Genomic DNA, 23,496 nt, shown 5'->3' on the forward strand with positions numbered 1-23,496 from the left:
CACCAGCTGTCAGAGCAGCTCACAGATCATTGCACCTGTACATAGCCCATCTGTAAATAGCCCATCCAACTACCTCATCCCCATACTGTTATTTATTTTTTGGCTCCTTTGCACACTAGTATCTCTACTTGCACATTCATCTTCTGCACATCTATCACTCCAGTGTTTAATTGCTAAATTGAAATTATGTTTGCCATTATGGCCAATTCATTGCCTTACCTCCCATATCTTACCTCATTTGCACACACTGTCTATAGACTTTTTTCTCTATTATGTTATTGACTGTATGTTTGTTTATTCCATGTGTAACTCTGTGTTGTTGTTTGTGTCGCACTGCTTTGCTTTATCTTGGCGAGAACGCAGTTGTAAATGAGAACTTGTTCTCAACTAGCCTACCTGGTTAAATAAAGATTAAATAATTGTTAAAAAATTAAATACCTGTCAAGTGAATGGATTATCTTGGCAAAGGTGAAATGCTCACTAACAGGGATGTAAATACATTTGTACACACATTTTGAGAAATAAGCTTTTTATGCACATGGAACTTTTTTGAGATATTATATTTCAGCTCATGAAACATTGGACCAACACTGCGTGTTGCGTTTATCTTTTTGTTGAAGTGTAAAACTAGATTATTTTGTCACACGTATCCTGTCCTCTAGTGGTGCTTAGAGGGTGGTGCTTGTACAACAGTTGAAGAATAGTTCAGTCAATGTAAAGTGGGTTTGAATCGAATAGGTTGGGGAACTGAATAGTTGGTCGAGTGGGTGCTCAATCTCGTCAAGTGCGTGTTTAAGTGCAAAGTCCCTCTTTCAATAATGTATACAATTGAATAGGATGTGTGACAGACAAATTATTTGGCACGATTTTTATGTTGTTGTTTAGAAATGCAGTATATGAACCTCACGTTTATAAAAATGTATGGGGGTGGGGGGGGTAATAGTTCTAGAGATTACTTGATTCCTTCCTTACAACTAAAGAATGTATGACCTCTGTGGCTTTGTTTTAGATTAGGACTACCCATATGCCACTCACAGCAAGTTGCCATGGTACATTCACACCTCTGGTATGCTTTCGTAACAAATTCAAAAAACTGACTAATATGGACATTTCCGGTTGTTTTACGGTTTCCATCTATTTCACTTTAGATAGAGTTTTAAAACTGCACGTGCTTACTTTATTGTTTATTAACTCGTAGCATTATACATAAAAACGAACTTTGTACCACTCCTATTTGTCAAAACATTGCAGTTTCATTGCAAGGACAATCTCCGTGCTGTACTAGAAAAATACGGCAGGGCACGCCCCTCTGTTTTGATTCAACCATGGAGCAAACCATCTGTCTGTGTATTATATTGACTTTGAAACCAAAACATAAACCGAAAGGGAAATTTTTAAGGGTATGTTAAATTTATAAACATATTTGCATCTCAAATATCTAGAGCATATCATTTTGTAGTAGGCCTATGCCTACTACATATGGAAACTTCAGGCATAATTAATATCCCAACCTTACGTAATGGTTTGGTCTGCTTTTAAACTTCAGAGCGCCGATCTTTAACTGTAGCAGACAGATGCTTCCCTGTTGTATTCATGTACTACACAGTTACATTTTATCGTGTGAATATAATTTGAAACTTCACACTGATTTGGAAACGTTGTCTGAAGACTCAGCACAATTGCTGGTGAGTTTGGTTCTCTCTTTGATAGTTCAATAAGCTAACCAAAATGCAGTAGGACTCTTTTTTCATACCCTGTTTTGTTGATGGTGAATATGTATTACCTGTATCGACAGACCAAATAATATTATGAGACCATGATTACTTTATTTTCATGGTCCAGGCATGCAGAATGCAAACCCAATAGAGGAGGTGGGAGGCGACACATCCTGTGATGTGCCCTGTCTCCAGAAACTTGACTCCCCAACAGGTAACAGGCACTCCTCATGAACAGCTATTGGTATGGATTCATATTTTGAATTATGTGGTTTTGTTGGTATTCGGTGTGTAATAAAGGTATTTTACTTATCTCTCTCCTCTCTCTGTCTGTGTGTCTGTCTGTATGTGTGTCTGTATGTGTGTGTGTGTCTGTCTTCATCTTCCAGGGAGCCCTCCCAAACAAGCCTCTCTTGCAGATATGATTGAGTTTGAGAATTGTGTTTCCAATCTCAGCCTTGCACATGAGATAGTGATGAACAGAGACTTCAGCTTCAGACAGAACAGCCCACCCAAAGACAGGCAAGAATAGCTATGAAACACACACCATTTCTGTCTAATGATAGTCAATAATCACTGTATGATCATAATTTCAGTCACATTAAAGTCACAGATTTTTTAATAATGATTTATTTTTTAGCTTGCAAGGGAGAATATCTGACATAGTTCACAGTGCTTTCTGGGACTGTCTTCGTGAGCAGCTTTCATGCAGCCCTCCAGACTATGTCCATGCTGTCATTCTGCTCCAAGAGGTGAAAACTGTGAGTATGGTCATGTACCTTTACTAGCTCACTCCTTCCCCCAGTTTCTCAGCATAGTATAGCAAACAAAGAAAGGCTAAGTGACCCACTATGTGGTTGTCCCCTCTGTGGTCAGACCGTGCTGTCCCTGCTCCTGCCTGGCCACGTGCGTCTGAAGGCCCAGGTGGAGGAGATTCTGGACCTGGAGCTGATCCAGCAGCAGGCAGATCACGGGGCCCTGGACCTGCAAAGATTGTCAGGCTACATCATCAATACCATGGCCTCCCTGTGTGCCCCTGTACGGGACCCAGAGATCAAGACACTACGGGATCTTTCGGACCCAGTGGAGCTCCTCAGGTGAGGAACCTGCTCAAGTAACTCATTTTATGGTAAAAAAAAAAAGAAGGAATTATGTAGCATAATATCAGATATGAAAATGTAATGACATTACCCTTGGAAAGACAAAATCTCAAAAAAACAAAAACTCTGGGAAGCTCCTTCGTAGACTATTCCACTACTCATTCATAGTTACTCTGGGTATGGTTCACACATGTCCAGTAATGAACCTAGGCCTACTTTTGGTTAATGCTAAGAAATATGTTCCTTTCCTTACTAACAGGGAGATCTTCAGAGTCCTTGGCCTGATGAAGACAGACATGGTCAACTTCACTGTACAGAGCCTCAGACCTAATCTTCTTCAGCAGGCGGTCCAATACGAGCAGGCCAAGTTCCAGGAGATCCTGGAGAAGCAGCCTGGTAAGTGAGACAATGTTCTAAGAGACTATCTACACAAATCTACAGTTCTACCAAATCTGATGTAACGGATGTGAAACAGCTAGCTTAGTTAGCGGTGGTGCGCGCTAAATAGCGTTTCAATCGGTGACGTCACTTGCTCTGAGACCTTGAAGTAGTTGTTCCCCTTGCTCTGCAAGGGCTGCGGCTTTTGTGGAGCGATGGGTAACGATGCTTCGTGGATGACTGTTGTTGATGTGTGCAGAGGGTCCATGGTTCGCGCCCGGGTATGGGCGAGGGGACGGTCTAAAGTTATACTGTTACACTGACATACTCCTAAAATCCAGAAGGAAGAACTTGTGCTTCTACATCTGCATTGTCTGCTCTTTGGGGTTTTAGGCTGGGTTTCTGTATAAGCACTTTGTGACATCTGCTGATATAAAAAAGCTTTATAAATATATTTATTTGATTGATTGTTTGATTGAACTCGGTTGGATAATCCCTTTAATTACATTCACACTTTCCATCAAATAAATGCCAGGAACTTCAAAACAGATATTGTTTGTCTAATGATGGCTTCCATATGTTTTTGTTGCTTTTCTAACCATCCTTCTCAAGAGTTCCTGGACAAGACCACCGTTTGGCTTCAGGTGGCAGCACGAGAGGAGGCATTGGTCAGTGCTCAGTCTGACCTTGACACTGGGACTCCCAAGCCACGTGGTCCATTAAGTCCGACTGCCGTCCTGAACAGGGCTTACCTGCAACTGCTGAGCTGGGACCCCCATGACCAGAACTACCCTGAGGTAATCAAACGAGGACCCTGATTGGTTCTGTGTTCCCAGTGGCATAACAAGAATGGAGACAGTTCAAATCAAATTTTATTAGTCACATGTGCCGAATACAACAGGTGTAAACCTTACAGTGAAATCCTTACTTACAAGCCCCTAACCAACAGTGCAGTTTAAAAAAAATATGGATAAGAATAAGAGATAAAAGTAACAAGTAAATACAGATCAGCAGTAAAAAAAATAACAATATCTACAGGTGGGTGCTGGTACAGAGTCAATGTGCGGGGAAACCGGTTAGTTGAGGTAGTATGTACATACAGTGCCTTGCGAAAGTATTCGGCCCCCTTGAACTTTGCGACCTTTTGCCACATTTCAGGCTTCAAACATAAAGATATAAAACTGTATTTTTTTGTGAAGAATCAACAACAAGTGGGACACAATCATGAAGTGGAACGACATTTATTGGATATTTCAAACTTTTTTAACAAATCAAAAACTGAAAAATTGGTTGTGCAAAATTATTCAGCCCCCTTAAGTTAATACTTTGTAGCGCCACCTTTTGCTGTGATTACAGCTGTAAGTCGCTTGGGGTATGTCTCTATCAGTTTTGCACATCGAGAGACTGACAATTTTTCCCATTCCTCCTTGCAAAACAGCTCGAGCTCAGTGAGGTTGGATGGAGAGCATTTGTGAACAGCAGTTTTCAGTTCTTTCCACAGATTCTCGATTGGATTCAGGTCTGGACTTTGACTTGGCCATTCTAACACCTGGATATGTTTATTTTTGAACCATTCCATTGTAGATTTTGCTTTATGTTTTGGATCATTGTCTTGTTGGAAGACAAATCTCCGTCCCAGTCTCAGGTCTTTTGCAGACTCCATCAGGTTTTCTTCCAGAATGGTCCTGTATTTGGCTCCATCCATCTTCCCATCAATTTTAACCATCTTCCCTGTCCCTGCTGAAGAAAAGCAGGCCCAAACCATGATGCTGCCACCACCATGTTTGACAGTGGGGATGGTGTGTTCAGAGGGATGAGCTGTGTTGCTTTCACGCCAAACATAACCTTTTGCATTGTTGCCAAAAAGTTCAATTTTGGTTTCATCTGACCAGAGCACATGTTTGGTGTGTCTCCCAGGTGGCTTGTGGCAAACTTTAAACGACACTTTTTATGGATATCTTTAAGAAATGGCTTTCTTCTTGCCACTCTTCCATAAAGGCCAGATTTGTGCAATATACGACTGATTGTTGTCCTATGGACAGAGTCTCCCACCTCAGCTGTAGATCTCTGCAGTTCATCCAGAGTGATCATGGGCCTCTTGGCTGCATCTCTGATCAGTCTTCTCCTTGTATGAGCTGAAAGTTTAGAGGGACGGCCAGGTCTTGGTAGATTTGCAGTGGTCTGATACTCCTTCCATTTCAATATTATCACTTGCATAGTGCTCCTTGGGATGTTTAAAGCTTGGGAAATCTTTTTGTATCCAAATCCGGCTTTAAACTTCTTCACAACAGTATCTCAGACCTGCCTGGTGTGTTCCTTGTTCTTCATGATGCTCTCTGCGCTTTTAACGGACCTCTGAGACTATCACAGTGCAGGTGCATTTATACGGAGACTTGATTACACACAGGTGGATTGTATTTATCATCATTAGTCATTTAGGTCAACATTGGATCATTCAGAGATCCTCACTGAACTTCTGGAGAGAGTTTGCTGCACTGAAAGTAAAGGGGCTGAATAATTTTGCACGCCCAATTTTTCAGTTTTTGATTTGTTAAAAAAGTTTGAAATATCCAATAAATGTCGTTCCACTAGTCTGGGTAGCCATTTGGCTAGATGTTCAGGAGTCTTATGGCTTGGGGAAGAAGCTGTTTAGAAGCCTCTTGGACCTAGACTTGGTGCTCCGGTACCGCTTGCCATGTGGTAGCAAAGAGAACAGTCTATGACTAGGGTGGCTGGAGTCTTTGACAATTTTTAGGGCCTTCCTCTGACACCTCCTGGTATAGAGGTTCTGGATGGCAGGAAGCTTGGCCCCAGTGATGTACTGGGCCGTTCGTACTACCCTCTGTAGTGCCTTGCGGTCGGAGGCTGAGCTGTTTCCATACCAGGCAGTGATGCAACCAGTTCATGCTCTCGATGGTGCAGCTGTAGAACCTTTTGAGGATCTGAGGACCCATGCCAAATCTTTTCAGTCTCTTGAGGGGGACTAGGTTTTGTCGTGCCCGCTTCACAACTGTCTTGGTGTGCTTGGACCATGTTAGTTTGTTGGTGATGTGGACACCAAGGAACTTGAATCTCTCAACCTGCTCCACTGCAGCCCCGTCAATGAGAATGGGGGCATGCTCGGTCCTCTTTTTCCTGTAGTCCACAACATCTCCTTTGTCTTGATCACATTGAGGGAGAGGTTGTTGTCCTGGCACCTCACCGCCAGGCATCTGACCTCCTCCCTGTAGGCTGTCTTGTTGTTGTTGGTGATCAGGCCTACCACTGTTGTGTAATCTGCAAATTTAATGATGGTGTTGAAGTTGTGCCTGGTCGTGCAGTCATGAGTGAACCGGGAGTACAGGAGGGGCTGAGCACGCACCCCAGAGAGGCCCCTGTGTTGAGGATCAATGTGGCGGATGTGTTTTTACCTTTTCATTTCCTTTTTTGTTCACCTTTATTTAGCCAGGTAGGCCAGTTCAGAACAAGTTCTCATTTACAACTGCGACCTGGCCAAGATAAAGCAAACTTTACCACCTAGGGGCGGCCCGTCAGGAAGTCCAGGATCCAGTTGCAAAGGGAGGTGTTTAGTCCCAGTGTCTGCTTATTGATGAGCTTTGAGGGCACTATGGTGTTGAACTCTGAGCTGTAGTCCATATGAATAGCATTCTCACATAGGTGTTCCTTTTGTCCAGGTGGGAAAGGGCAGTGTGGAGGGCAATGGAGATTGCATCATCTGTGGATCTGTTGGGGCGGTATGCAAATTGGAGTGGGTCTAGGGTTTCTGGGATGATGGTGTTGATGTGAGCCATGACCAGCCTTTCAAAGCACTTCATGGCTACAGACGTGAGTGCTACAGGTCGGTAGTCATTTAGGCAGGTTACCTTAGTGTTCTTGAGCACAGGCTCTATGGTGGTCTGCTTAAAACATGTTGGTATTACAGACTTGGACAGGGAGAGGCTGAAAATGTCAATGAAGACACTTGCCAGTTGGTCAGCGCTCACAGTACACGTCCTGGTAATCTGTCTGGCCCTGCTGCCTTGTGAATGTTGACCTGTCTGAAGGTCTTACTCACATTGGCTGCGGAGAGTGTGATCACACAGTCTTCTGGTACAGCTGGTGCTCTCAAGCATGTTTCAGTGTTATTTGCCTCGAAGCGAGCATTGAAGTAGTTTAGCTCGTCTAGTAGGCTCGTGTCACTGGGCAGCTCTCGGCTGTGCTTCCCTTTGTAGTCTGAAATGGTTTGCGAACCCAGCCACATCCGACGAGCATCAGAGCCGGTGTAGTACGACTCGATCTTAGTCCTGTATTGACGCTTTGCCTGTTTGATAGTCGTTTAGTGGAGAATACAATTCAGGAAGAAGGTGGTTGATGCCATTTTCAACAAGGAAATTACATCAGGGAATTATAAATGAATGGATGAATCACCTATTGTTCCAAAAAATTAATAGATTGAGATTAAATAATAATAATTCCCTGTGGTTTCACCCACACAAAATCTACTCACCCCCACTTATCTACTGGAAAACATTTTATAGTAGCTCATGTCCAAATTTCTCCTCTCCCTCCACAGACAGTTCTGATGGACAGAACCCGCATAGATGCACTGGGGCAGAGGCTGAGTCTGCTGGTTCTTGAGGCATCAGTTCTGCTGTTGACTAGCACACAGTGTGGGGCCGCTGTTTTCTCTCTACAGGGGTTTGTAGGTAAACTCAAGCAGACCATCACTGCCCTGCTGGAGGGCAGTCACAATAGGTAAGAGATGGGGGGGGGGGGGGGGGTTACTGTCTGTCTCGGAGCACAGGTAATGTATAACAGAAAAAAAGTTAGTTGACAAAAGAGCCCAGCTGCCACACTTCAAATGTCTGCAACAAACCCTGGCTTCTTCAGGCTCAAAATATAGCTCAAGTTAATAAACATTTAAAATAAAAATGTTTATACATGATTTCATGAAGCTATTCATGCTCTACTCTAAAGTACAATCAAATGTATTATTGAGAGTTCAATAAATCCTTATCCTGCAGTTGTTCTGAATGGATGTTTGACACCAGTCTCTCTGGTGCGTTCAGGGACTTTGACCTGCAGGGGGCGTTGCTGGGGCTGAGGGAGCAGGTGCTGGTGCAGGTGAAGGAGGCTCTGATCACCCAGGAAGGACCAGCGCTGCATCAGGACAGTGAAGATTTGCTTAAGGGACAGATCTCAGACCTGGCCAAGGACAACAACCCCATCCACACTCTCATAGGTCAGTCACCACCAGTGAGGGGCAACCCAAACCGACCTCCCAAGTTCAGCATTCCAGAGTAACTACTTGCATGAGTTCCATGTTAGTCCTGAGATATGTGGAGGTCAATTTAACTATTACTGATACAATTATGAGTCCGATACAATTGTACAGTTTAGCAAGATATGTTCTGTGTCTGCAAAGGTTCTTTTAAGTCAGATTGGCAGTGCAGCAGGCTGATTTCTCTCTTTTTGCATACCACACATGTTGTAGGAGAAAGAGTGCAAGGCTACCTCCAGGCCATGCTAGAGGGAGGCCCCACTAAAAAGAGTCCGTCCATGCCCCCTGCCCTGAGGCTGCTGAGTGCTGAGGTGGCAGAACTGGGAATGGCCTTTGGGCGAATAGTCCATTTCAACCGCTCAGTTTTCGGCCCCTTCTACGTCCCCATCCTAAGGAAGAAGCTGTTTCCGTCGGGAGAGGCCGAGATGGGAGAGGACTCCCGCTAGTCCCCCGAACACCTCCGGTCCCCTGCATAAGCTGCCATTCAACATTTACACAATGTAGAGCAGGGTTCCCAAACTGGCGACCCGCGGGCCAAATCTGGCACGCCAACAATATTATTTGGCTCCCCCAAAGACCCCCAAATTAAATTTAAATATTAAAAAATAATAATAATGTATACAAATCTCAAAACCCTCCAAATGCAATGTCCCAAGAAGGAAGTTACCCTACCTAAATAATGCAAAAGTTAAGTTAACTTCATTCATGAGGAGAGAGAATGCAGGAGACAGTCAACTAATAAAGCTGGCAACGGACCATTTTGTGGTGCTGAAACTTAAAGCTGCAACCACAGCACAATTAATAGGAGGTGAACAGCACCTGGTGCTGAAAATATAGCTAACCTGTTATGCAAGTGTTGCACAGCGACAGATGGAGAAAACCTACACCAGTCGAGTAATTCATTTCAACAATAATCTTCGTTTTAATTTGACTTTACAAACAAGAAGAGGGCTTAATTGTCTTCTGAGCCTAGGCCTACATAAAATAACAGCTGGCTGTGGTATGCCATAAGGCAGCATCTTTCACAAGAAAAAATTATATGGCCTAATAGAAGTGGGATTTTTTTTTTTTTTACAAGGTCTCCTTACAATTGCAACTGGCCAAAAATGGAGCATCCTAGATAAAACAATAATTTAAAGGAAAACAGGTGAATGTCTATCAGGACAGCCTGCTCCTATAACGACAGAACAAACAGATAATACTGTCAGCTTGAGACCTAAATATCCCTGGATAAGCACACAATAATGTTAGTATTTACTAAGTACAGTCATATAGGCCACTAAGTTACTCACTCAATGGGAAATGTTGCATTTCCCCTCGATCTTATGGATGTCACGTGAGATGGATGTGATTTTGATGCGCAGGCAGTCAACAATTGTCTTGTGTGAAAGCCGGTTCCTGTCCTGAGTCTATATTGCGTTCATAGAGGAAAATGAGGACTCGCAGGATTAAGTCGATCCAAACATTGTTAGCACATGAAATGCACGTTTGTTTATTCGCTGTATTCCTGAGCATGCCACCCAAAACGCACACAAGGACTCGGTACCCCTGAGCGCATCCCTGATTTGGCTTGATGTCTGTAATTCAATCAGCTCAGTTTGAATTGCGGCCTAATTTTTAACATTTTTACTTTTTTAACTAGGCAAGTCAGTTAAGAACAAATTCTTATTTACAATGACGGCCTACCCAGACCAAACCCGGACGACGCTGGGCCAATTGTGCGCCACCCCATGGGGCTTCTAATCACGGCCGGATGTGATTCAGCCTGGATTCGAACCAGGGACTGTAGTGACGCCTCTTGCACTGAGATGCAGTGCCTTAGACTGCTGCTCCACTCGGGAGCCCAATCCAGCGAGGATATTGTTTTCTTAGCAAGGGAGGAGTGTTCTCCACCTGGGCAGACTGTGAGAGGAGCACGTACAAACGCAATGATATCCATGGGCATTCTGTAGTCTTCAAATCTGGTGGAGGAGTTGTCAGCCAAAGAAGCAGATTATGTAGCTTACAGTTAACGCTTAAATGTTTCTGCGTAGGGCCTCTGTCTCAGGCGGGAAGACCACCTTGAAAGTTCCATGCTTAGATTCATAATAACGTATGAGATTAAATGATTTGCAAACAGCAACATTTTCATTTCAAATAAGACACACTGGCTTGGCATTGGGAAAATATGGTAAAATGAATGCAATCTCTTTGTACATTTTCCCTGATACTTATTGAGAGCGACATTTTCTCTTGCTATCAAGCCAATTGTTCAGAACGAATGTTGATGTTAAAAAATATTAGTTAGTGTAGGCTACAGTAAACCTGTTTTTCCCCACCAATCAACACACAGTGACATAGACAAAAATAATAACTGAATAGAGACATGGTGATTTTATGAGTGTAATCAGATCCAAATTATTGTTATTGTCACAGAATGTATTATGTACTGATCAGATGTGTTAAAAATGTTGTTCAATTTGTAGTGTAGGCCAATTAATTGTGCTAGTATTATATACTAATTATGTTCTGGCCCGCTGACTATTAGCTCAGAGACAAATTGGGCCAAGGGCCAAACTTAGTTGACGAACCCTGATGTAGAGTGTTTATACTGTATATTTAGATTTTAGAATATACACTGCTCAAAAAAATAAAGGGAACACTTAAACAACACAATGTAACTCCAAGTCAGTCACACTTCTGTGAAATCAAACTGTCCACTTAGGAAGCAACACTGATTGACAATAAATTGCACATGCTGTTGTGCAAATGGAATAGACAACAGGTGGAAATGATAGGCAATTAGCAAGACACCCCCAATAAAGCAGTGGTTCTGCAGGTGGTGACCACAGACCACTTCTCAGTTCCTATGCTTCCTGGCTGATGTTTTGGTCACTTTTGAATGCTGGCGGTGCTTTCACTCTAGTGGTAGCATGAGACGGAGTCTACAACCCACACAAGTGGCTCAGGTAGTGCAGCTCATCCAGGATGGCATATCAATGCGAGCTGTGGCAAGAAGGTTTGCTGTGTCTGTCAGCGTAGTGTCCAGAGCATGGAGGCGCTACCAGTAGACAGGCCAGTACATCAGGAGACGTGGAGGAGGCCGTAGGAGGGCAACAACCCAGCAGCAGGACCGCTACCTCCGTCTTTGTGCAAGGAGGAGCACTGCCAGAGCCCTGCAAAATGACCTCCAGCAGGCCACAAATGTGCATGTGTCTGCGGTCAGAAACAGACTCCATGAGGGTGGTATGAGGGCCCGAGATGAGATCCTCAGACACCATGTGAGACCATATGCTGATGCGGTTGGCCCTGGGTTCCTCCTAATGCAAGACAATGCTAGACCTCATGTGGCTGGAGTGTGTCAGCAGTTCCTGCAAGAGGAAGGCATTGATGCTATGGACAGGCCCGCCCGTTCCCCAGACCTGAATCCAATTGAGCACATCTGGGACATTATGTCTCACTCCAGCGCCACGTTGCACCACAGACTGTCCAGGAGTTGGCGGATGCTTTAGTCCAGGTCTGGGAGGAGATCCCTCAGGAGACCATCCGCCACCTCATCAGGAGCATGCCCAGGCGTTGTAGGGAGGTCATACAGGCACATGGAGGCCACACACACTACTGAGCCTCATGTTGACTTGTTTTAAGGACATTACATCAAAGTTGGATCAGCCTGTAGTGTGGTTTTCCACTTTAATTTTGAGTGTGACTCCAAATCCAGACCTCCATGGGTTGATAAATTTGATTTCCATTGATCATTTTTGTGTGATTTTGTTGTCAGCACATTCAACTATGTAAAGAAAAAAGTATTTAATAAGAATATTTCATTCATTCAGATCTAGGATGTGTTATTTTAGTGTTCCCTTTATTTTTGTTGAGCAGTGTATATACATTAGTAACGTTTGTTAAACCAAAAACAGGCCATCAGATAAGTAGAATATATGAAGATCATATAAAGAATAATCATATTGGAATATATTTTCCTCAGGACACATATCATATTTGTTGTCGCAACCATTGTGATAATAATTTTACTAATATCTGGAGTTTGCATGTATGTCAGATTGAATTGATTATTTGTGCATTAGCTAGAGATTGTTGTGTACAGTAGGTTTATTGAATGGTATGTACTGTATCATTTAAAGCACTTACCAAAGATATGTATGCACTTTTTAACTATTTAAAATACATCTATATTTTAATATTTTGGAACTGTACATTAAATAATGTGTGAAATTATTGATTTACATTTTTTATGCATTCTGACCAACTGTTGGTCCCATGTTTCATGAGCTGAAATGAAAGATCCCAGACGTTTTCCATATGCACAAGAAGCTTATTTCTCTGAAATTGTGGGCACAAATTTGTTTACATCCCTGTTAGTGAGCATTTCTCCTTTGCCAAGATAATCTATCCACCTGATAGGTGTGGCATATCAAGAAGCTGATTAAACAGCACGATCATTACACAGGTGTATCTTGTGCTGGGGACAATAAAAGGCCATTCTAAAATGTGCAGTTTTGTCACACAACTCAATGCCACAGATGTCTCAAATTTTGAGGGAGTGTGTAATTGGCATGCTGGTTGCAGGAATGTCCACCAGAGCTGTTGCCAGAGAGTTTCATGTTCATTTCTCTACCATAAGCCGCCTCTAACGTCGTTTTAGAGAATTTGGCAGTACGTCCAACTGGCCTCACAACTGTGGACGACGTACGTGTATGGCGTTATGTGGGCAAGCGCTTTGCTGATGTCAATCAACGCTGTGAACAGAGTGCCCCATGGTGACAGTAGTATGGACAGGCATAAGCTACAGACATCAAACATGATTGCATTTTATCAATGGCAATTTGAATGCACAGAGATACCGTGATGAGATCCTGAGGCCCATTGTCGTGCCATTCATCCACCGCCATCACCTCATGTTTCAGAATGATAATGCACCGCAAGGATCTGACCACAATTCCTGGAAGCTGAAAATGTCACAGTTCTTCTATGGTCTGCATACTCACCATACATGACACCCATTGAGCATGTTTGGGATGCTCCGCCAATATCCAGCAACTTCGCACAGCCATTCACAACATTCCATAGGCCACAATCAACAGCCTAATCAACTCTATGTGAAGGAGATGTACTGTGCTGCACGAGGCAAATGGTGGTTACACCTGATACAGAAAAAAAAAATTAACAACGCCCCTTCATTTTTTTTAAAGGTATCTGTAACCAACAGATGCATATCTGTATTCCCAGTCATGTGAAATCCATAGATTAGGGCCTAATGAGTTTATTTTAATTGACTGATTTCTTTATATGATCTGTAAAATATTTTAAATTGTTGCATGTTGCATTAATATTTTTGTTCAGTATATGAAAAAAAAATGTAGGACTTTTTTTTCCTCCATTGTTTCGATATGATTTTTATTTCAAACAAGTTCATGAAGAGGAGACCAAATTCAGTTATCATTTTAATTGTTTGGTTTTAGAGTAATGAGAAAAACATGTTCTAAAGGAAAGACTAAGGATTGTGGAGTTTGTTTTTCTTAGTAAGTGAAAGGAAAAGGGGTACCTAAAGGGGTAAGTAACCCTAAGCACAATATACTACTCACAACATAAATGACAAATCGATATACCTACAGTACCAGTCAACAGTTTGGACACCCCTACTCATTCCAGGGTTATTTGTACTATTTTCTACATTGTAGAATAATAGTGAAGACATCAATACTAAGAAATAACACACATGGAATCATGTAGTAACCCCCAAAAAACAAATAAAAAAAACCCAAATTAAAATATATTTTATATTTGAGATTCTTTAAAGTAGCCACCCTTTGCCTTGAAAGCTTTGCACACTCTTGGCATTCTCTCAAACAGCTTCATGAGTTAGTCACCTGGAATGCATTTCAATTAACACGTGTGCCTTGTTAAAAGTCCATTTATGGAATTTCTATCCTTCTTAATGCATTTGAGCCAATCAGTTGTGTTGCGACAAGGTAGGGGTGGTTTACAGAAGATAGCCCTATTTGGTAAAAGACGAAGTCCATATTATGGCAAGAACAGCTCAAATAAGCAAAAAAATGAAAGTCCATTATTACTTTAAGACATGAAGGTCAGTCAATGCGGGAAATTTCAAGATCTTTGAAATTTCGCAAAAACCATCAAGCAATATGATGAAACTGGCTCTCATGAAAGGAAGACCCAGATTTACAGTGGGGCAAAAAAAAGTATTTAGTCAGCCACCAATTGTGCAAGTTCTCCCACTTAAAAAGATGAGAGAGGCCTGTAATTTTTTTGTTTCTGGTGTCCTTTGACAGCTCTTTGGTCTTGGCCATAGTGGAGTTTGGAGTGTGACTGTTTGAGGTTGTGGACAGGTGTCTTTTATACTGATAACAAGTTCAAACAGGTGCCATTAATACAGGTAACGAGTGGAGGACAGAGGAGCCTCTTAAAGATGAAGTTACAGGTCTGTGAGAGACAGAAATCTTGCTTGTTTGTAGGTGACCAAATACTTATTTTCCACCATAATTTGCAAATAAATTCATTACAAATCCTGCAATGAGATTTTCTGGATTTTTTTTCTCATTTTGTCTGTCATAGTTGAAGTGTACCTATGATGTACATTTCAGGCCTCTCTCATCTTTGTAAGTGGGAGAACTTGCACAATTGGTGGCTGACTAAATACTTTTTTGCCCCACTGTACCTCTGCTGCAGAGGATAAGTTCATTAGAGAGTTACCAACCTCAGAAATTGCAGCCCAAATAAATGCTTCACAGAGTTCAAGTAACAGACACATCTCAACATCAACTGTTCAGAGGAGACTGGGTGATTCAGGCCTTCGTGGTCGAATTGCTACAAAGAAACCACTACTAAAGGACACCAATAAAAATATGTGACTTGCTTGGGCCAAGAAACACAAACCATGGACATTGGACCAGTGGAAATATGTCCTTTGATCTGATGAGTCCAAATTTGAGATTTTTGGTTCCAACCGCCATATCTTTGTGAGACGCAGAGTAGGTGAATGGATGATCTCCACTTGTGTGGTTCCCACCGTGAAGCATGGAGGAGGTGTGATGGTGTGGGCGAGGTTTGCCGGTGACACTGTCAGTGATTTATTTAGAATTCAAGGCACACTTAACCAGCATAGCTACCACAGCATTCTTCAGCGATACGCCATCCCATCTGGTTTGCTCTTAGTGGGACTATCATTTGTTTTTCCACAGGACAATGACCCAACACACCTCCAAGCTGTGTAAAGGCAATTTGACCAAGATGGAGTGCTGCATCAGATGACCTGGCCTCCACAATCACCTGACCTCCACCCAATTGAGATGGGTTGGGATGAGTTGGACTGCAGAGTGAAGGAAAAGCAGCCAACAAGTGCTCAGCATATTTGGGAACTCCTTCAAGACTGTTGGAAAAGCATTCCAGGTGAAGCTGGTTGGGAGAATGCCAAGAGTGTGCAAAGTTTCTACATGATTCATTTTCTGTTATTTCATAGTTTTGATGTCTTCACTATTATTCTACAATGTGGAAAATAGTACAAATAAAGAAAAACCCTTGAATGAGGATGTGTGTCCAAACTTTTGACGGGTACTGTATACATAAACCATTATACACTGTACATACACTTGTCTTATAAAGGACTTCTGAAGTATAAAAGTGTGAGTATAAGGCCATATGATCTTGGTCAATAATATTCTGTAATAATTTCTAGGATAAATTATTAGGCTATTACTGCCCTTAACAAATAATTGAGGTGCCACCCAACCTGATGGATTTCAGCATGCCATCTCATTACAGAGTTAAACATTATTATATTATAACCACACTTTATCATTGGAGGTCTTAGCCTAACGCAGGGATGGGCAACTTGTAGCCCAGGGGAGTCATGCACTCCCAAAATCTGAGGGGGCACAAAGTATGTGGGGATCGCTGGGAGGTGAAGACTAAGTTGACACCTGAAACAGCTTTTTCCTGCAATCTAGAGCCATAAACATTATGCTTAATTCTATGCAAAAAAATATATGTATATATTTTTTCTGCATAGCTAAGCATACCTCTTGAGCTGTCTGTATCCTGCTGACTGGTGGTTCTTACATTTAAAAATATATATATATATTCTTCCCTGCATCTCTGCTCAAATCTGGGTAAAGGATTGAAAATAAATCTTAGTCAGTACATTTAGGCCCTGATTCAATCAGATCAAGCATTAACCGGCAATAGCAGACGCCCTCATAGCGGACGCTTTGGAGTTGTAATTGCGTTGGAGTCATTAAATCGTAGACAGCTGCGCTTGTGATCATTGTCACAAAGGCTCACCCGCCCCCACTCGCATTAGACGTAAATGACACTCAAATTGAAAATTAGGATTTATATAAATCTAATCAAGGTGTAGATTACATCTCACATTCCAGTTTTCGAACTTGGAAACATGGCTGCATGGGATTGCTGGCTGCTGGATTTCTCTTAATGCGACTCTGTGTAGCCAATGGCAATGACCGCTTTAGGTATAATGACAGTTCCAACACGCCAAAACAACCGCTATGCGGAAGTTGGCTAAAGCGGATCTGATTGAATAGAGCTCTTCGTTATTGCTTGCTTTTCTAAAATCGACCAACTTTTCCAGCAGACATTCCAGCCAAGATAGACAAGCCAGCTGCTCTACCTTGATTAATAGCCTTAAATGGCTTTTTGGTAACTAGTTATGAGGTTGGGAGATTAGGCTAGCCAAAGCCAACTTCATGAAGTTGCTAATTGGCTAGTAGTATTACAGAAAAAAATACTTATTATTTTAAATAATGTTTTTAACAGGACACATCTTAAAGGGCACATGCCCCTGTACTCCCTATGGGCATGATACCTCTGTTGTGACCCCCACCCCAACAAAGTTGCCCATCCCTGGCCTAGTGCATCAACCGTTCTGAAATTCACTCCATACTGTGGTATGTCAGTCTTTGAGGATCATAGCATCTGCTGGTGTTCATCCCTTTCTATACTATGTACTTACTGGTAAGTGATTTAAACCTACAATACCATATTAAGATCTCACACTAAATACAGATACTGCAGCCTGTAGAAGCTACATGTGTAGAAGCTTCCAGTTTTTACAAGGGTAAAGAGTTTGTAAGTTGCATTTTCTTCCTAATTTGAAATAGTTGTCCCTCCATTGAATAATATATTTCATCCTCTTACTACATCAGTTAGCCATATAAAAATAGTGTATTTTAAAAATGCATCAGTTTATTTCCATCACATGTTTTGTTCCAAATGTCTTTGCTAGTGAGGGAGTATGACTTCTGCATGCATACATCTATCTCCTCTGCCAGTCCCTGGGCTTGTCTTAGTGACCAAGAGATGCAATTAGCTCTCATAGAATATATTGTCTGGCAGCTCCTTCAAACTCCCATGCAAGTAAGATGCCCTAAGACACAATCAAATACCTTAAGAATGAGATGTTCCATTGTACTATTTAATTTCAGGTATATATTGCTTTACATTTTTAAACATTATCATTGACAAACTATACTTTGCCCACAAATACATGGGCATAGCATTATTATGCTGGTACGGTAGTTCTAAATTTGATTCACGTACTCTTGTTCTCTCTTCTTGATCCTGGTAGTAACAACATGTTAATCTCAAATATACCTTAATCAATAACAATTGTCATTAATGGCCCATCATTAATTGTCTATATTCTGTATATTATTGTACCTACAGGAAGTCAGATGTGGAGGTAAAGACAGTCAGTGTGAGGCCAGGGAGGATATTTGACCTTTCAGACTGACCTTCTCACCCAGTGGACAGACAGCTAGTGTAAGGTTATAATTTCTCTGTTACTTGGTATTCAGGAGATGTGGTAGAAGGCAGCAGACCTTATCAAACAGTCCCTCATAGACCCGCTGAATGTATCCCTGTTGGTCTCTCTGGCTCTAGTCTACACACACGCAGACGCTCACATTGGCTGCTCCACTTCAACTCATAGCTTGGTGTCCGGAAACTTGAACGCTGGAGTGAGCTACACAAGGAAAACACTGACGTTAAAAAACAGAAGCATGCACAGCCAAATCATGCCACCACAATTGTGTCTGCTTGAAATAGCCTCTGCTCTTTAAATACTTAAGGCTTTTATATGGACCCAAACCAAAACAGGTTGAATGTATTATCATGGTTTCAACACATAACAGGGAGGAACATACGTAGTGCAAGAGAAATGACAATGCTGGACAATGTAAATGAGATGAGGTGCTATATTTGTGAAACGAAGAAAAAAGTAAAACAAAACAGCAAATTATAAGATAAAACAAAACAGACACTGCTGTTACAGACACCTCAATGGGCCATCAGAGGACCAAACGCAAATACTGCCACATGCATCAGTACTGTAACAGTCAGAACAGATTGACGATGAGACACAGCTACAGTACCGCACAGAGACTAGCATGTCTTAACAGTCATTCTCCAGTCAGCCATCCTGTATTAACCAGGTGTCGTTTGGAGAGAGGCGAAACATAACATCTCCTGCAGCAGGAGACACAGAATGAGGACAGCAGCTAGAGACAGAACAACCCATCTTCCCACAAGGACACAAACACAAGGCTACACAGCACACAGAATAGGTTGAGCAAAACACAAACAGATAGAGCCAATAGACACACTACATGACCAAACGTATGTGGACACCTTGTTGAACATCTCTTTCCAAAATCATGGGTATTAATATGGATTTGGTTTCCTCGTTTCTGCTATAACAGCCCCCACTCTTCTGGGAAACATTTCCACTAAATGTTAGAACATTGCTGTGGGGACCATTCAGCCACAAGAGCATTAGTGAGGTCGGGCACTGATTTTGGCCAATTAGGCCTGGCTCGCAGTCGCCGTTCCAATTCACCCCAAAGGTGTTCGATGGGGTTGAGGTCAGGACTCTGTGCAGGCCAGTCAAGTTCTTCCGCACCGACAAACCATTTGTGTATGGACCTCGCTTTGTGAACGGGGGTATTGTCATGCTGAAGCAGGAATGGGCTGTCCCCAAACTGTTGCCACAAAGTTGGAAGCACAGAATTGTCTAGAATGTCATTGGAGGCTGTAGCGTTAAGATTTCCCTTCACTGGAACTTGTAGCTCGAAATATGAAAAACAGCCCCAGACCATTATTCCTCCTCCACCAAACTTGACAATTGGCACGGTGCATTCGGGCAGGTAGCGTTCTCCTAGCATCCACCAAACCCAGATTAGTTTGTCGGACTGCCAGATGGTGAAGCGTGATTCATCCCTCCAGAGAAAGCGTTTCCACTGCTCCAGAGTCCAATGGCGACAAACTTTATGGTGATCTTAGGCTTGTGTGCAGCTGCTCGGCCATGGAAACCCATTTTGTGAAGCTCCTGACGAACAGTTATTGTGCTGATGTTGCTTCCAGAGGCAGTGTGGAAGTCGGTAGTGAGTGTTGCAACCGAGGACAGATGATTTTTACATGCTGCGCGTTTCAGCACTCGCGGTCCCGTTCTGTGGGCTTGTGTGGCCTACCACCTCATGGCTGAGCCGTTGTTGCTCCTAGACGTTTCCACTTCACAATAACAACACTTACAGTTGACCGGGGAAGCTCTAGCAGGGCAGAAATTTGAGGAACTGACTTGTTAGAAAGATGGCATCCTACAGTATGATGGTGCCACATTGAAAGTCACTGACCTCTTTAGTAAGGCCATTCTACTGCCAATGTTTGTCTATGGAGAGTGCGTGGCTGTATGCTCAATTTTACACCTGTTAGCAACGGGTGTGGCTGAAATAGCCGAATCCACTAATTATAAGGGGTGTCCACATATTTTGTATATATAGTGTAGATAACTAAACCTGCGGTATAAATCCCTGTGAAAGGAAAAACAAGAATGCAGTTTCACAGATATTTTCAACCAAAAACTATTTGCACAATGAAAGCATATCTAATTACATTTTGATCCCTCAAATGTAAAGTTCCATGAGTAAGCCTGAATCTTTGGCACTGTCGCTAATGTTTTTGTGACTAATTTGTTTAAACATACTGTACCTCATGCTGAACCTATGTGCCATGGCATGGATTACAACCCACGTAATCTTGATAAGATGCAACATAAGGAGTCCAGCAACACAAATGTGCCTTGCCTCACAAATTGTCTAAAATTAAAACAATGTTATTAGGAATATCTTGTATCCTTCACCATGAATTGGCAAATTCAATTATTGCCCTCAAATTCCTTGGACATACCCAAATGTGACCTTCATGACCATGGTGTTTTGGTAATTTCTCATACATTTGCACTTAAATTATTTACTACGCCGATATTATTGTGGTCTTGCTTCCCTTGGTTTCTTTCACTAAATATATTCCAGGAAGCCCTGGTCTTAAAAGCATATCTTATTAAAGAAACCAACCATATCCATTTTAAAACATTTTTTTTTTTAAGGGATAGTGCCATGTTTTAACACAGTGTTCTCTGATGAGCCAAACAGTCTCTGTTGATTGTCTCTCTTGGTAATAAAATGACTGGTGAGGCACCATGCACACTGTGAAGCTACAGAGCATTATAGACAGTATTATCTGGACAAACCTGTACCATTACAACAACTTCATTGCAGCTCAGCCAAAGTGTTCATGTGTTGTCAACTCAAAAGTACTGTTAGTCTTTTTAACCATGGAAGACGCATGTAGCAGTCAGCAGGTGTGGAGAGTGTGTGATGGTGGCAAGGGATGCTCAATTGATTACATTTAGATAAACTGATAGATGCCCAGATTGAAGTAATTAAGGCTACTGATCTTGGCAGATTGATGACGAAGTTGTCCTCCCATTTGTGTACAAGAAGAGCACACAGGAATTTGAGGTTCAGTTCTTGATCCATTTTGAATGGAAAGGGAAGATTCCTTGATGATCCATCAATGTATGATAAAAAAAATGCGTAGAAAAAATAGTTTTTTTTTCTTATAGATTTTTTGTCTTTCATGCATCTCAGGTGATGTGTCTCCTCACAGCGCCTCACAGTGGTAGATGCCTGGCAAGACAGGACAAGCTTCAAATAGGGAAAGAAAAATATTGAACTTGCCTTTAGCGAAAAACAAGTGAAATACAAAAATAAACATGGTATTAAAAAGACAAAATTGTTAATCCTTTTGGGAAGGGGGTAAACTATTGTTTATGGCTGAGGAGGTTGTTTGGGACATGATAATGTTCTTTGTTCCACTCTATGTGGGACCAAAACGGTAAGTTGATAATATCACAAGAATAGTACTCCTTTGGCGTTAGATAAAAAGAGGTACTAGTGAAGGTTTGTTCTTTTCTTGTTCACATTGGCAGTACAGCCAATGCTTATCATGTTACTATCAGGTAAAAATGCAACAGGTAGCTGAACAGAAAAAAAGTCATGCTTGTTTTGACCGAAGGGAGTCACTTGGAAAATAATGGCATGACAGGAAGAGAACAAAAATCCACAATGTCTTCAATGATGATAAACCTAATAGGGGGTGGATGCAAATGCAAGTAGTTGGGAGGAGGAGGCAGATCGGTTGAGAGAGCAGGGCCATTGTAGGTTCAGTTCAGGTCCATCCACAAGTCAAGGGGCTCCATCAGTGGCTGCAGGAGGAGCAGGGTCTGCCAAGGGGTGAGGAACAGGAGAGAGCTGCAGGGATGTGTGATGTCAGAGCAGGGTGAGGTTTGTGTAGGGCAGGGCAAAGGAGAGGGGGCAGCCCTGAGGGATGCTACCATCACAGTGAGAAGGCACAGGGCTCGTGAGAGAGAGAGAGGGTGGTAGAGGTCAGGGGTCAAACTGGGTGCTAGTGCGAGGTGAGGATGGGGCAGGCGATCCAGTCTCAGAATATGGTGGTCTCGTACTTGGTGCTGACAGGGCGCTTGTTGGAGTCTCTCTGGTTGAAGAGCCAGGTGGTGCTGCCCAGGGACTGCATGTCTGTGTCCATCTCCAGAGGGTCAATCTGCCGGGGGAGGGGAGGGGGGATGAGAGTTGCACACTCAAGTCCTCAGCACATGTGCAAGTGGATTAAAGGCACAGTCCAGTGATGCTAGAATCACAGACACCAGGGCTCAATCCACAACATATAGATGTCTGATAACAAAACAGGCTGCTGGAGACCTAACAGACCACACACACTCCCATCTGTCTCTTAGTCTGGGCTTCAAATTAAGTGAAAATGTGAAAACACCGTAAGGATTCAAACATGCGCTCTTAAACAATAGGTTCACCAAGAAAAAAAAGTGTCTCTGTTAACACATGAACAGCCAGAAATCAACACTGATCACTACCAGGATAAACATCATATGTTATAGCTTTTCCTTATAAAAAATGTACTTGAATTAGTAGTCCTGTATGTCTGATTACACTAAACACCACTGATAAACCCCAAATAAAGTACATTGTGGCAATGCAAAACTGAAATATACTACTGTCTACATATTCAGTACCAGTCAAAAGTTTAGACAAACCTACTCATTCAAGGGTTTTTCTTTATTTGTACTATTCTACATTATAGAACAATAGTGAATACATCCAAACTATGAAATAGCACATATGGAATCATGTAGTAACCAAAAAAGTGTTAAATCAAAATATATTTTATATATGAGATTCTTCAAAGTAGCCACCCTTTGCACACTCTTGGCATTTTCTCAACCAGCTTCATGAGGTAGTCACCTGGAATGCATTTCAGTTAACAGGTGTGCCTTGTTAAAAGTTCATTTATGGAATTGATTTCCTTCTTAATGTGTTTGAGACTATTAGTTGTGTTGTGACAAGGTAGGGGTGGTATACAGAAGATAGCCCTATTTGCTAAAAGACAAAGTCCATATTATGGCAAGAACAGCTCAAGGTAGCGAAGAGAAACGACAGTCTATCATGAATTTAAGACATGAAGGTCAGTCAATCTGGGAAATTTCAAGAACTTTGAAATATTCTTCAAGTGCAGTCGCAAAAACCATCAAGCACTATGATGAAACTGGCTCCCATGAGGACCGCCACAGGAAAGGAAGACCCAGAGTTACCTCTGCTGCAGATGATAAGTTCATTAGAGTTAACTGCACCTCAGATTG

The 23,496-nt window shown here is 42.2% G+C and overlaps 2 protein-coding genes across 9 annotated transcripts in view; one reads left to right on the forward strand and one right to left on the reverse strand.

Moving 5' to 3' along the window:
* The first annotated feature begins 1,560 nt into the window (after window positions 1–1,560).
* Window positions 1,561–9,059, forward strand: LOC139371188 (T-complex protein 11-like protein 2). 2 transcript variants are annotated; one of them, XM_071111355.1, is made up of 10 exons: window positions 1,561–1,685; window positions 1,843–1,929; window positions 2,105–2,237; window positions 2,356–2,476; window positions 2,592–2,812; window positions 3,075–3,211; window positions 3,806–3,990; window positions 7,746–7,927; window positions 8,242–8,414; window positions 8,667–9,059. In XM_071111355.1, exons 2-10 carry the CDS (start codon window positions 1,845–1,847, stop codon window positions 8,897–8,899), a joined length of 1,470 nt encoding a protein of 489 aa, XP_070967456.1. In that variant the 5' UTR covers window positions 1,561–1,685; window positions 1,843–1,844; the 3' UTR covers window positions 8,900–9,059. The 2 variants fall into 2 exon arrangements, with proteins under 2 accessions (XP_070967456.1, XP_070967457.1); XM_071111356.1 differs by having other exon boundaries at window positions 2,356–2,467; window positions 8,667–9,045.
* Window positions 9,060–17,887: 8,828 nt separating this feature from the next.
* Window positions 17,888–23,496, reverse strand: part of LOC139371190 (ankyrin repeat and SAM domain-containing protein 1A-like) — a 32,254-nt gene continuing 26,645 nt past the window's right edge. For 2 of the 7 annotated variants that reach the window (XM_071111363.1, XM_071111364.1), the window contains one exon: window positions 17,888–18,450. In XM_071111363.1, coding sequence (XP_070967464.1) covers window positions 18,412–18,450 — 39 coding nt within the window. In that variant the 3' untranslated portion in view covers window positions 17,888–18,411. Of the gene's footprint in view, window positions 22,386–23,496 lie in introns of all 7 variants that reach the window. The other 5 variants (XM_071111359.1, XM_071111358.1, XM_071111360.1 and 2 more) reach the window with 5 other exon arrangements.

The sequence above is a fragment of the Oncorhynchus clarkii genome, chromosome 17, assembly GCF_045791955.1.
Source record: "Oncorhynchus clarkii lewisi isolate Uvic-CL-2024 chromosome 17, UVic_Ocla_1.0, whole genome shotgun sequence".
NCBI classification, from domain to species: Eukaryota; Metazoa; Chordata; class Actinopteri; order Salmoniformes; family Salmonidae; genus Oncorhynchus; species Oncorhynchus clarkii.